Raw genomic sequence first — 15128 nt, 5'->3', positions numbered from 1 at the left:
TAAAGTTTATTCATTTTCAATATACCGGGTGATCAAAGAACTGTTTGAGTTGGCAATACAATTAAGAGAATTTTGTTATTCGGCTGTTTGCAATACTGCAACCGGATACGTCTTTTGACAGAAATTTGACGTGGAATCAACAGCGACAAAATTGTAGGTTATGTATGTATGTATAAAAATCAACGGTACAAAAAACAATTCAGCGCGAATTCTCTGCCGTAAATGTCGATTTTGGTAATTGTTCACTTTAACTACTTCTGGAATTTTCGCGTTTTTTCTGGCTAGGCAGCCTCAGGGCGTCCTCCTAGATCGTGTCCCACCATTCAAACCTTGTGCAAATGCCTTTTTTTTTTCTCTTGTTGTGTTTCAAGGTCGAGTCAAGGTCGCGCCAAGTCTTAGTAAAGTTAAGCCGGCCTGAGATATGTCATTTAGTGGGGAAAATCTGCGCGGACAAATCACTTAAATTACTCAAAAAACAACTAAATGGAAACTTTTACTCGTTCACCGGTCACTGAAAAAATCAGCTGATTTTTAATCTGTTGAACACCCCTATTTTACGAAAGATGGACTCGTCCGACTGTTTTCCGTCTTCGCGCACCCCCACCAAATGACATATCTTAGGCCGGCTTAACTCTATAACTAAAGGGTAAGGAAAATTTTCATTTGCACAAGGTTTGACTGGTGGGAAACGATGTAGGAGGACGTCCTGAGGTTGTGTAGCCAGAAAAAACGCGAAAATTTCAGAAGTAGTTAAAGTGAACAATTACTTCGATTTTAAGTGACCCCACTGAAAAACAATTTTACGTTAAAAACTAAATTAAATATTCTGGAGTAAAATTTGTCATTTTCTCGAAAAAAATATTATGTAAGGCAACAATTTTTTTTATTCATCCTTTAGGTAGTAGGAAGGTCTATCAAAAAGAGAAGAAAAAAGTGGAGGTTGTAATTTAAAAAAATTAATTAAAAATTTAAAAAACAATCATGACGTCATTGTGCAAAAATACATGACGTCATAAGTAAAATTTTTATGTCATAAGGTGGCTAATTAAAAAATAAAATTGACTTGTCCGAGCGTTTTGCCTGAAAACATTAAATAACGTTATTATAAATTTTGTTCCTTGGTTTATCACTACACTAGGTATGTATATGAAAAAAATACGATTAAGTAATTAAGTAACGATATCCTGGAGGCCACAGGCAGGGTTATAAAGAGAAAATGCCTCACTTTAAAGACAAAATAAAGTGTTCATTGGTGTTGTAAAAAGTAAATGGTCAAACTTTGGGGAAGGTGCCAGTTTACCGAATGGTTGAGGTTTTTGCCATAAGTTGACAAATCCACTTTTAATTTAAATTGACCTATTTAAAATGTTAGCTCCAATCTCTTTCAGATATCTGAAGAGGAAGTACGGAAAATTTTGAAAGAAGGTTTTGAAAATTTGCCGGGGAGTAAACGAGGAATTAAACAGAAAAATGAAAGTTTTTGGAGTTGCACATTAAAGAAAGATCTACAAATCAAAATTTATCATTGGAATTCTCAGAACGAATATTTTACTTTAGATAAAAGACTAGCTAATTGTTGTTAAAAATACATTCACGTTCGTCTAAATAATATTTTTTATTTTCTGTTTAATTTATCATCTTAATAGTAATAAATTATATTATGTAGTAGGTCTTAGGTTGTATTAAAAATCTTTAAATTAGTGAAAAAAAAAATACCTATATCAAAATATAATTTAGAATTGTCTAGAGCGAGTGTATAAGGCATTCACGATCTTTTTGGGACCGAGTTGGCTATGACCATCTAGTGATTTTGTTGGCAGTACCTCGGTGATAACTAAATTCCCTAAAGGAAATTGACACTTTTTGTGTTAGGTTAGGTGGTTTTCAGTTTAGGGTTATATTTTCTGAATAGGTACATTGTTGCCGGATCTCTTAAATCTGGTCTGTCCTTTTTAAATTAAATTAAATCGTTTAATAGACATTTTTTATCGTAATAAAATTATTTCGGCAATTTTGACATTTAGTTTCTTACGAATATTAAAATAATAAATCTGGCAATGCGGTGGCAAGAAAATGTCGAACAGACACTGACAGAAAAAAAAATTGCATCCGTTGCTTCACTGAATCAGTTAGTCCAACATGAAAAGAAAAAATCATAGCCAACTCGGTCCCAAAAAGAACGTGAATGCCTAATAGGTGGGCCAACTGAAGCTGGACGGGGCTCGTATACCTGTTAACAGGATTATACCCACAAAAATTTCACCATAAAAATATAAATTATACCCCTAGCTCCGGGCGGAAAGGAGGTGAAGGGAAGCGATCGAGTTGGAATCCACCTACCGGTCAATAGACATAACAACAATTGTGCTTGGACATCAACCCTTCTTATTTCTATAAGGAAATTGAAATCTGTAAAGGGAAGGATAGAAAGTTGGTGTGTTGCCTATACGCCAACTATCAGAGTGTGAAACTTCAGAGCCATCTTGCGTTGGTGAAACGTAATATTTTTGGGCATTGTACAACCTTAATCGTCAAATTCCGATTAATTCATAGAACATCGTATGATTAAGTTAATCAAGAATAAACATAAACTTTTTTGTTAATAATAGGTTGAAAAACGGTAACATTTTGTTAATTACAAATTAAACCTTAATCAAAAATTAATCATCGATTGAAAAACCGGTCCTTAATCATTGTATTTTAATAAATGTCGAGGGGAGAATGAAAAGTTTACTATATTACACGCTGCTAAAGCTTTCTCAGGCGGTCGGAGTAAATAACCTCGGCCGTGCTTACGCTACGCTTCAGCCATTCAAAAACACCTCGCACCTAAAAGTAAGCTTTCGCAGCTTGTAATGTAAATAACTATATTAATGTTCTTTATTAAAAGCTGACCGAAAATAATTTTCAGTGTAGTCAAGCAGAAAGTGATGCTGATCATTTAATTGTACAGGGTGTTTCAAGTTTTACTGCCCAAGCGAAAACACCCACTTCTAATTGATTTAAAATTCTCAAAAAATTCAGGAATGATTGTGTATCGCTGTAGAACATTCTGTAAAAATTTAAACTTTTTTAATGAGACAGGTAAATATTTCGTTTTAATTCAATAACAGCTAGATTAATTTACATAATTTTTCGATGAGAGTCCTTTCAAACATCTAGGAAAAATTTGGTGTCATTGAAATTATGAAAACATCACCGGTTTCCGAAATAAATTAAATTTGATATTAAAGTGCAAGATTTAGCTATGATTTATCATTAAATTGGGCGGTCACTTCCACAAAAGAGGTTGACATGGGTAGTTTATGGTACCCTTTAGGAACTTAAGAATTACTCGAAAAGTTGTCAACAGATGTCGACCCAACAATGAAGTATTTATTTATGACACTGCAGTTGTAAACTTGGTAATTTTTCGCTCTTAATGTTAAAATTCAAAAACTAACAATTTTCTTTCAATGCGAATTTCATAAATGTGTTGTTTGAATTAATTGTGAATTATGAGCGTGTACGAAAAAAAATTTTTTTTTGGATCAAAATCGATTTTTTATATTTTATGGCTCTGAATTGAGTAATACGGGAAAGTTGATTGCACACATTTGAAGCCTTATATCGAGGGAATGTAACCCTAAAGTTTCGTAATTTTTACTAAATTTGTAATAGGGTTAATCGTGCGGGCGGTAAAACTTGAATCACCCTGTACAATCAGCACTAGATTGCCTCTTTCCTCATAGCAGAGGATATTGATGTGTTAGTTTTATTAATGGATTTTTCAACAGATGATAAAGAATTGTACTTTTTAAAACCACCAAGAAATAATGTTTTACAGCGAGTTTATTCCACGAAAAAATATTTAAACCAGTTTGTAAATATCAAAAAAGAACATCTTTTCTTTAGTCGTACCTTCACAGGATGCGACATCGGCTTTTTAGAGAAAAGGTAAAAACATATTTGTTAAAATTTTTAATTATAAGTTACGTGCAGCAACTCCAGCTGAAACTTTTATCAAAGTAAAAAAGTACTTTTCAACAAAGGTACTGTGATGAACGCGGTATTTATACATTTTATTTTTATTACCATCGCGGAAATTATTCACCTTAAATTCAACAAAGTCAAATTTGTCTTAACGATCTCCAAATTGTTTCTGTGCAATTTATGCATTCCATTTATTTCCATTTTTAAATACGCACATGTTTTGTAAGTGTCAGAATGTTGAGAAAAACAGAGCCGTTCCCACGAAGGGTTTCCTGGAATGTAAGACCGTTGCAAATCGCAAGATTAACTTCTTTAGTTTCTTTCAAAAGGCCATGTGGTATTTCTCCAAGTTATCAGGGTGGCGAGACGCCCACCACACTCGACCAGTCGACCAAGCAAGGCATTCATTTGCATACGAAAGGATAAATTATTTAATTGTTGTTTAAAAATTGATGAAAATAGAGATATAACGATAAATAAATTAATACATCCGTTTAGAAAGGAGTCGCCGGGTATTTTGAGTGACACAAACAAAATTTAACTAGAATTAACAATGTTGATAATAATTCAATTCGTCTGAGTTTGGTCGTAAATGAAGTTTCATTTAAATTTCTCATAAGATGTTTACATTAAATAGGAAGCTTTGTTCGGGGTTGCTGAATCCATATAGTAAAAATTGTTAATTAGTTTAAATCCTGGTAAATCGGTCAAATCGTTTAAAATATTCACAATTGAATTGGTCCACTAGAATTTGGTGTCTGCGATTTAGATTTTAAACACAGCGTCGCCAGCCAAGGGTGGTCCGTTTTGTTAAGGTGGCGAGAGACGCGTTACAGATCGAGACTTTTAAGTAAGATATCGGATTACACTTGCACGTGTGGTCAGTTGTGGGAAAATTTAGCAAAATTAATAAATTCTTGTTTAAACAAAGTCAAGTCACAAACCCACTATTTTAGAAAGACGCGCTGTGTTTTTCTGAACATTTTGATATCCAATTTAACCCTAATTTAAGCTGGTGTAATCGTAATTCTGATGTACAAACCAATTTTCCTTATCTAATTATTGTAAGCAAATCTTGCACCGTACGATTACTGCCCATTTACTAACATAGTTTTACAAGGGAAGTAGGTAGAAATTTCTGTAAGAAAAGCGTAGAAAATCGTGAAAATGTAAAAATAGTACCGCTGTAGTACTGGGGGCGACATCTAACAAGGGGTAGTACTACGAAATTTACAGTTTTCTTACGCCTTTCTTCCATATGCTTTCCGTAAATTTAAACAAACAAAATTTGTTGTTACATTCATTAACCATCTTCAGTTCAACAATTAGTTGCAGACAGAACAACAACCAATTTTGGAGTTTAATTTCTCTTTCAGCGTAATTGGGGTTGATTCGCTATCGTTACTATGTTGTATTATATTGTCCAATGGACAAACAAATTGTATGTTTAATAATGTTGATATTGCGAATCGAAAAACCACCCTAACTAGGAAATAATAATATTTTTAAGCGAGTTAAACGAGGTTTGATCGAATGCCCATGCGTCGTAAGAGTCAAATTTGCATAATTCCACACATGTGGAAAATGAGTAACAAGGGAAGGGGGGTAGGCGAGTTAGCGTCCCCTATTTAAAGTTTTGGCACATTTGTCTTAGGGATTTCGATTTTTGACTGTCTTTCGAGCTAGTCGATATCCGTGTGTCTGCCTTTGCGATTTTGTTTAAATTTTCTAAGTTTAAACTATATTTGTATTAAATCACTTTAGCTTCGTTTAGAGTGCCGAGTGCTAATAAATAAGTTAGTGCCAGTTCCAACAACAGGTGCCGACGAGCAACCAGGGTGTTAAACTTTCTAGGTAAGCCCGAGAAAGGGTTATATTATTTTGATTAATTAACTCTATGTCAAAATTTACTTGGTTTTCGTTGAAATTATTTTATCAGTCATTCACCATGGAATATTTAATTTCAATTTATTCAACAATTTGAAATAATCAAAATCCAAATTTAAAATATTTTTTTCCAAGTTTCGAGTTATTTGAAGTAAAAGTTTAAAGCTAGAGGTAGCCAGCAACAAATGATTCTATTTCCGATGGAAAGGGGCCGCAACACTTTGGTTGTCGGATTACTTAAATTACAAATTTAACTTATCTGATCCTTTTATTCAACATTTTTTATATTAAATTCTTTACTCTAAATTTGAGTGTAACCACCAGTCAGGGACTTTGAAACTTAACAGTCAATTACTAATTTATAACTAAATCGTTCCTGAATTTTCTCAACTGGTGCCCGCAAATCAGATCGAAATTTCTAGTTATAAACTTTAGGGAGATAGAATAATTGGTTGCATATTCAATATAGGGTAGAGTAGGGCTATTTCTCTCCCGCGTCGTGTTTAGGCGACCAAGCAAAATTATTGTTTTGCACCAATTGCACCTGAAATTATAGGCGCGTTTGTCGGCCATCAACGATGAGGAGAGTCGTGGTTCCCGGGGACCCTCTTCTTCAACTTTACTAGGTCTAAGACACGGTGTCAGGTCGTAGTTTCCGACCGTGGACTTAGAATGGGCGTCGTAATTCCCGCTCCAACGACATGTACTATGTATGTGTGGGCTACCACGAGGACAAACGCGACAAAATAACCATCCCGGTTACCTGTAATAAACTGGTGTCGCGTACGACAAAGTTCTGTACAAGTCTTTGTCGAAGCTCGTGGACGAAATTTGTGAGAGAAATGACGACTACAGTCATTCAGATTGATTTGCGAGGACTTGTATATCCGGGTTTTATTCGGAAGTTGTAATTGGTGTTTAAGCACCGGGCTTTTACCGGAAGCGGTATTTCGGCAGTAGGGCGTAATAGTTAAATGCGATGCACTTATCAAATGCCGCGAGCATGTTATCTTCCGACTCTGGTACAAGTCTAACTCAGTGCACTCGATATTAAATGTTGCTTGGGTGATATAAGTCCGAACAAGTTACCTGAAGGTTAGGTTAGATTTGCCGTACGTAAATAGGGTTGCATAAAAATGGGGGTTACAGCAAAATCAAACTTTTCAAATCTAAATTGGATAACATAAAATCTCATCAGGTGAAGACTGACGCCTCAATCATTTGTTTAAATTCACGATCACCATTACAAAGAAAGTCTCTTACGAATTTGCTTACAAACCTAACCTAAACAATAACTTTAACACAGGGCAAAATTTGATCAAACCCGCAGAACTCATCCATTTTGTAAACAAGGCTTCGAAATATTTTGTAATAAAATAATTGTGGGGAAACTTGTGTTTAAATCTCTTCCTCCATGCGTTTTGACACTACTTTGTCTCCGAATTTGTGTTACGACTACTGAGTATTGCCTAATAGGCCTTAAGATAAAACACCATCATCACTATAAAGGTGACTATCGACGAAAAATAAACACAACGTAGGTAAGTGAAAATAATAAGTATAAAGGGTTACTAGACGAGCCAAATAGATTAGTATATCAAATTGAGAGTTTAAAAGATAAATTAACAGTTAAAAATGTAAAAATTTACGACATCATCACGATCAAAATGGACGGTCTCACTACAGTCAAAATTTTGGTGCCGTGACCAGGATACAAAGTCATAAAGTGTCATTTCCGAGGGGAAAATTTGTCTAAAAAAGATGCTGCTGTGTTATTAAACTTTCTAGGACTCCCATAATTTACTCGGTTCGATACCCGAAATTGAAGGTTGTCGACATGGAAAAGAACAACATGCACTCAGGGAACGCCGGAGCGTCATCGGAGGAAATGCCAGCGTGGTTTATGCGCTGGTTGAATGCTCAACAGCCAGCTTTTGCGATGCCATCGCCGCCGCCATCGACCCAGCAACCACTTGCTGTTGCACCGACGGGGCCGAGTACTAGCGTCACCACCAACAACGAGGGATGGCAGATAACAACCATGCCAAGCGACCAGCTGTCATTTTCGACACCTGATTCTCTTGCCAGCCCAGCCATGCAGGAAACGGAGAGTCCTACGACGTCCACAGGAACCGGAGTCGGGATGGCGGCGCCTCCACCAATTTCCGCACCGACTGACAACCTGGCCGCGCTTTCCGGGGTACTCCGGAATCTCTTAGAGCGACCACTCCCAGCGCCGGAGCGGCCGTCGTTCGAAGGATTGAGGCGCCAAAACCCCATGAAATTCCTACGGGCGGTAGAGGAATACGGACACTCTTTCGGGCTCAACTCACCACGACTTTTGGGAGTCGCGGTCGACTGCCTGAAAGGTAACGCGAAGCACTGGACCGGGATTTACAGGGACAACTGGCGGACCTACGAGGATTTTAAAAGGGACTTCCTAAAGACTTATTGGTCGGCTCAACGGCAAAGGGATATTCGCTTTCAGATTTCCACAGGGCGTTACGATGAGACCAAGGGGACAATGTTGTCGCACTTCGCCTACTTCGTAGATATGGCGAAGATGTTGACGACGCCTCTGTCTGAGGAAGTACTGTTAGATGAACTAATTCGGCACTTTCCAGACAACGTCCAGTCCTTGTGGATTTTACAGAAAATCAGTAACATCGCCGAAGCCGCTGAATTCCTGTCAGGTCAGGAGATTCCGGGACAGAATCCGGGTTTTAGGGACAGCGCCTCCGGAGACAAGGGCCGTGCAACAACCCAGCGACATCACACCGACCAGGGGCAGAAGCGTCCGAGGCCGAACGACAGCCGTTTCAACGTGACGGGACCACCGGTTCCGGTTAGCCGTGACGGTGAAAAGCGGACTCCCGGAAATCCAGGACACCCGACGTCGTCGAACCGATTTTTCTCGGATAAATTCCAACGACGTCCGGGAAACAACCAGTGGCGTAACAGCCACCACCAGAACGGGAGGCCGCATGGCGATGCTTCGCGGGGCTCCAAGGATTCGGGAAACGGGGGCGGAGTACAGAACGGGGCCTAAAGTACTCCCGACAACGTAACGGCCCAGGAAGCGACCGGAACCAGCAAGTGCGTTCGGGGGAAAAACGGAAACGTTCTTCTTCGCCGCACAAAAGCACAGGAACACTTGATGTTCGACCGCGAGCATCACAGGTAATAACAAACGTTTGTTCCTTAATTAAATCAGCTGTCGTAGGGAACCGCACAAATAAACAAAGGGTTGTACCGGAGATTGACATCCACATCGCGCAACATTCGACCGTGGCTTTATTGGACACCGGAAGTGAAGTCAGCTGTATCTCGGAAGAAGTTTGGGCCAACTTAACGTCGACAGGAAGGAAGCCACCTACACTACCAGTCACTTCGATCCACCTTCGCGGAGCCATCGGACAACGGAGTTGCCAGGTCGTCATCCAATGTTACCTGGAAATCATCATCGAGGAACACGCTTATCCTGTCGTCGCACTAGTCGTGAAGAACTTAATCAAACCTGCCATTCTGGGAGCTGACTGGCTACACGAACAACGGGCCGTCATTGACTTCGACGACAACCAAGTAATTTTGAAAGGAGAAACGGGCAACCACAGTTTTTCTTTCAAGAAAACTGTCGAAGTATCACCTGAACCAGAGGATTATGTGGAAGAACTTGTGGGACACGTCGAGATCCGCAAACCAACGACTACAAATCGGGTCAACGAAGAACATCTAGAGCCACTCAGCGCCCTCCAAGCAAAAGTTGATCCACTCACAATTCCCGACGCTGCGAAGACCAAATTGATACACCTGCTGCAACGTTACAGGTGCGTCTTTAGCCCTCGCCCAGGACTGACCCACAAATACACACACGAGATCAAACTACATGACAAGACGCCATTCTTGAAGAGGCCGTATCCAGTCCCGTTCGCTCTTCGTCCTGCCGTTGACGTGACAATTCAGGAAATGTTAGACTTGGGTGTCATAAAACGGGAAGCGTCGCCGTATGCAAGTCCAATGACGGTAGTAAAGAAGAAAGATGGATCAGTTAGAATTTGTCTGGACGCCAGGATGATTAATTCGAAAATGATTGCTGATTGCGAATCACCACCCGCAACGGACGAATTATTACGTCGATTCCATGGGGTTCGATTCATGTCCACCATCGATTTAAGATCTTCATATTGGCAAATTCCTTTATCGCCGGAAAGCCGACAATACACTGCATTTCTGTACAACGGACGAAGTTACACCTACCAAGTCTTGCCGTTTGGACTCAAGACTGCCGTGGGTTCATTCAGCCGTGCAATGGACGTAGTTTTGGGCACCGAAGTTCGCGAATTTGTCGTGAATTATATCGACGACTTACTAGTGGCTTCCGAAACCTTGGACGACCACTTAGAACATCTTCGACGAGTATTTGAAAAATTGAGGCAGGCCAACATGACGATAAACCTTGAAAAGTCAAACTTCATTCAAAAGGAAGTGAAATTTCTGGGACACATTCTCACAATCGACGGCATCAAGGCAGATCCAGAAAAGGTCAGCGCCATCCGGAGTTTTCCGGTCCCACAGAAAACTAAACACTTACGCGCATTCCTGGGACTGTGCAATTTCTACCGGAAATTTTGTGCTCGATACAGTGCAGCTACACAGGACCTCAACAAACTCCTGCGAAAGGGTGAAAGATGGAGATGGGGACGCAACGAACAGGAAGCGTTTGACCGGGTGAAGAATTTGTTTCTCGAAGCAGTGTTGTTACGTTACCCCGACCAGAGGAAAATGTTCTACGTTCAAACCGACAGTTCTGGCTATGGATTGGGGGCGGAACTTTATCAAATCCAAGAAGACGGGTCACGGGGTGTGATCGCGTTTGCAAGTCGTTCCTTGAAAGGACCGGAGCTGAACTACACAACTACGGAAAAGGAATTACTGGGAGTCATCTTTGCATTGCACAAGTTCCGCATTTACATTCAAGCCACGAAAATCATCATTCGGACCGATCATCAAGCGTTGAAATTCCTGAGTCGTTGCCGATTACTCAGTGAACGCCTAACTCGATGGACGTTGCTCTTAGGACAATATGACTACGAAATCGAGTTAGTGAAGGGAAAGGATAATGTAGTTGCCGATATTCTTTCACGATATCCATCTGACGGTGAAGCCAGTTATGAATATCCACGTGAACAACCAATTGTCGCAATGTTTGAAGTCCACGACACACCCGAGATGCTGCAATTGATGTCCGACCTTCAACGACATCAAACCGACGACCCAGTATTGAGACCGATAATCGAAAGTAAACGATCCGGCGGAGCTGCCCCAGATTCGAGGACTCAACGGGTTTGGGCACAATATAATTTAACAAATAATGTGTTAGTTCACAGGTCACAAAACTCGAACGATGACTGCATTGCCGTACCTGAGAGTTTGGTCATCAAACTCGTGGACTACCACCACCAACTCCTGGGGCATTTCGGGTCAACCAAAGTGTACAACTCGATGAAGGGAGAATATTATTGGCCGAACATGTACCGTTCCATCAAGAAGCGTCTCCGAAGCTGCGACCTTTGCCAGAAAACAAAATGTTCCAACCGTCCGAACCAGGGGCCACTAACACCTATCCTGTACGACCATGTTGGGGACTTAGTCTGCGTCGATTTCTACGGGCCGTTACCGACCGGACGATTGGGGGCGTCATACGTATTTGTTGTCATCGACGCCTTCAGCAAATTTCTCAAGCTCTACCCATTGAGAAAAGCCACCGCCAAAGTCGCTGCCAAACGACTCACCGAAAATTACGCCGGATACATCAAACCAAAATGCGTATTGAGTGACCATGGCACACAGTTCCTGTCCAGCACCTGGGAGAACAGCCTGAGAGCTGCCGACATACAGCCAACACTGTCATCGATTCGACATCCAGAGTCAAATCCTAGCGAGCGCGTAATGCGGGAGCTAGGTAGAATTTTCCGAGCCTACTGTCGAGAAAATCACGCCAGTTGGGTCAACCATCTGAACAACATCGAAGACTGCTTGAACTACGTTCCACACATCAGTACCGGATTTTCCCCGTATGAAATTCTGTACGGCAGGAAACCGCCAAATCCGTTAGATGCCGTTACATCCGGTTTACTTCCGCAACGAGCACCACTCTCCAGAGAAGAAATTCATGCCAAGGTCCGCGAAAACCTACGACATCATGCGAACCTGCGTCAACGTAATCAAAAGGGTGAAACTACGATACTAGAACTGGACGATTGGGTTTTGCTGAAGAACAAAGTCACTTCCGACACCAGAACACAACAATTCGCCAAGTTCATGCCATTGTATCGGGGACCGTACAAAATAATCGCCAAACCGCATCCAAACACGTACCAGATCGCCGATCCAGTGTCAAACGAAATAAAAGGGGTGTACAACATGACCAACTTGAAATTCTACCATCGACGAGACGAATAAATCCGCAAGAAGTTCCGACAGCGCTATTCCAGGACACATCCATAGTTCTGAGCGCACAGACTCTCCGAAGCGCACCCACCATTCGGGCGCATCCACCATTCTGGCGCATCCACCATTCCGGCGCATCCGCCAGCGCTACCAGCAACAAGGTGCCGTCTACCTACTACGCGATGTCTTACGCCGCATCTACGAAGCAACGCAAGACAGGGGGCGAATGTGATGAACGCGGTATTTATACATTTTATTTTTATTACCATCGCGGAAATTATTCACCTTAAATTCAACAAAGTCAAATTTGTCTTAACGATCTCCAAATTGTTTCTGTGCAATTTATGCATTCCATTTATTTCCATTTTTAAATACGCACATGTTTTGTAAGTGTCAGAATGTTGAGAAAAACAGAGCCGTTCCCACGAGGGTTTCCTGGAATGTAAGACCGTTGCAAATCGCAAGATTAACTTCTTTAGTTTCTTTCAAAAGGCCATGTGGTATTTCTCCAAGTTATCAGGGTGGCGAGACGCCCACCACACTCGACCAGTCGACCAAGCAAGGCATTCATTTGCATACGAAAGGATAAATTATTTAATTGTTGTTTAAAAATTGATGAAAATAGAGATATAACGATAAATAAATTAATACATCCGTTTAGAAAGGAGTCGCCGGGTATTTTGAGTGACACAAACAAAATTTAACTAGAATTAACAATGTTGATAATAATTCAATTCGTCTGAGTTTGGTCGTAAATGAAGTTTCATTTAAATTTCTCATAAGATGTTTACATTAAATAGGAAGCTTTGTTCGGGGTTGCTGAATCCATATAGTAAAAATTGTTAATTAGTTTAAATCCTGGTAAATCGGTCAAATCGTTTAAAATATTCACAATTGAATTGGTCCACTAGAATTTGGTGTCTGCGATTTAGATTTTAAACACAGCGTCGCCAGCCAAGGGTGGTCCGTTTTGTTAAGGTGGCGAGAGACGCGTTACAGATCGAGACTTTTAAGTAAGATATCGGATTACACTTGCACGTGTGGTCAGTTGTGGGAAAATTTAGCAAAATTAATAAATTCTTGTTTAAACAAAGTCAAGTCACAAACCCACTATTTTAGAAAGACGCGCTGTGTTTTTCTGAACATTTTGATATCCAATTTAACCCTAATTTAAGCTGGTGTAATCGTAATTCTGATGTACAAACCAATTTTCCTTATCTAATTATTGTAAGCAAATCTTGCACCGTACGATTACTGCCCATTTACTAACATAGTTTTACAAGGGAAGTAGGTAGAAATTTCTGTAAGAAAAGCGTAGAAAATCGTGAAAATGTAAAAATAGTACCGCTGTAGTACTGGGGGCGACATCTAACAAGGGGTAGTACTACGAAATTTACAGTTTTCTTACGCCTTTCTTCCATATGCTTTCCGTAAATTTAAACAAACAAAATTTGTTGTTACATTCATTAACCATCTTCAGTTCAACAATTAGTTGCAGACAGAACAACAACCAATTTTGGAGTTTAATTTCTCTTTCAGCGTAATTGGGGTTGATTCGCTATCGTTACTATGTTGTATTATATTGTCCAATGGACAAACAAATTGTATGTTTAATAATGTTGATATTGCGAATCGAAAAACCACCCTAACTAGGAAATAATAATATTTTTAAGCGAGTTAAACGAGGTTTGATCGAATGCCCATGCGTCGTAAGAGTCAAATTTGCATAATTCCACACATGTGGAAAATGAGTAACAAGGGAAGGGGGGTAGGCGAGTTAGCGTCCCCTATTTAAAGTTTTGGCACATTTGTCTTAGGGATTTCGATTTTTGACTGTCTTTCGAGCTAGTCGATATCCGTGTGTCTGCCTTTGCGATTTTGTTTAAATTTTCTAAGTTTAAACTATATTTGTATTAAATCACTTTAGCTTCGTTTAGAGTGCCGAGTGCTAATAAATAAGTTAGTGCCAGTTCCAACAACAGGTGCCGACGAGCAACCAGGGTGTTAAACTTTCTAGGTAAGCCCGAGAAAGGGTTATATTATTTTGATTAATTAACTCTATGTCAAAATTTACTTGGTTTTCGTTGAAATTATTTTATCAGTCATTCACCATGGAATATTTAATTTCAATTTATTCAACAATTTGAAATAATCAAAATCCAAATTTAAAATATTTTTTTCCAAGTTTCGAGTTATTTGAAGTAAAAGTTTAAAGCTAGAGGTAGCCAGCAACAAATGATTCTATTTCCGATGGAAAGGGGCCGCAACACTTTGGTTGTCGGATTACTTAAATTACAAATTTAACTTATCTGATCCTTTTATTCAAAATTTTTTATATTAAATTCTTTACTCTAAATTTGAGTGTAACCACCAGTCAGGGACTTTGAAACTTAACAGTCAATTACTAATTTATAACTAAATCGTTCCTGAATTTTCTCAACTGGTGCCCGCAAATCAGATCGAAATTTCTAGTTATAAACTTTAGGGAGATAGAATAATTGGTTGCATATTCAATATAGGGTAGAGTAGGGCTATTTCTCTCCCGCGTCGTGTTTAGGCGACCAAGCAAAATTATTGTTTTGCACCAATTGCACCTGAAATTATAGGCGCGTTTGTCGGCCATCAACGATGAGGAGAGTCGTGGTTCCCGGGGACCCTCTTCTTCAACTTTACTAGGTCTAAGACACGGTGTCAGGTCGTAGTTTCCGACCGTGGACTTAGAATGGGCGTCGTAATTCCCGCTCCAACGACATGTACTATGTATGTGTGGGCTACCACGAGGACAAACGCGACAAAATAACCATCCCGGTTACCTGTAA

At 39.8% G+C, this 15128-nt stretch overlaps 1 protein-coding gene and 2 long non-coding RNA genes across 4 annotated transcripts in view; 2 read left to right on the top strand and 1 right to left on the bottom strand.

Annotated features, from left to right (window-relative positions):
- LOC138140549 (uncharacterized) overlaps positions 1 to 15128 on the top strand; it is a 390561-nt gene that overhangs the window by 237152 nt on the left and 138281 nt on the right. The gene's annotated exons all lie outside the window — the stretch shown is intronic.
- LOC138140644 (uncharacterized) overlaps positions 1 to 15128 on the bottom strand; it is a 196708-nt gene that overhangs the window by 157489 nt on the left and 24091 nt on the right. The window lies entirely within an intron of this gene.
- LOC138140514 (uncharacterized) lies at positions 4071 to 8908 on the top strand. Its single transcript, XM_069061622.1, has one exon. The coding sequence runs from the start codon at positions 7697 to 7699 to the stop codon at positions 8906 to 8908; it is 1212 nt and encodes a 403-aa protein (XP_068917723.1). The 5' UTR covers positions 4071 to 7696.

This window comes from Tenebrio molitor, chromosome Y (genome assembly GCF_963966145.1).
Source record: "Tenebrio molitor chromosome Y, icTenMoli1.1, whole genome shotgun sequence".
NCBI classification, from domain to species: Eukaryota; Metazoa; Arthropoda; class Insecta; order Coleoptera; family Tenebrionidae; genus Tenebrio; species Tenebrio molitor.
Note: the sequence above shows the minus strand (reverse complement) of the source record. Positions and strands in the feature narration are given on the sequence as shown.

Bases quoted from the DNA above. Each gene is read 5' to 3' on its own strand.
- LOC138140514 (XM_069061622.1), top strand. From the start codon at position 7,697: ATGGAAAAGAACAACATGCACTCAGGGAACGCCGGAGCGTCATCGGAG.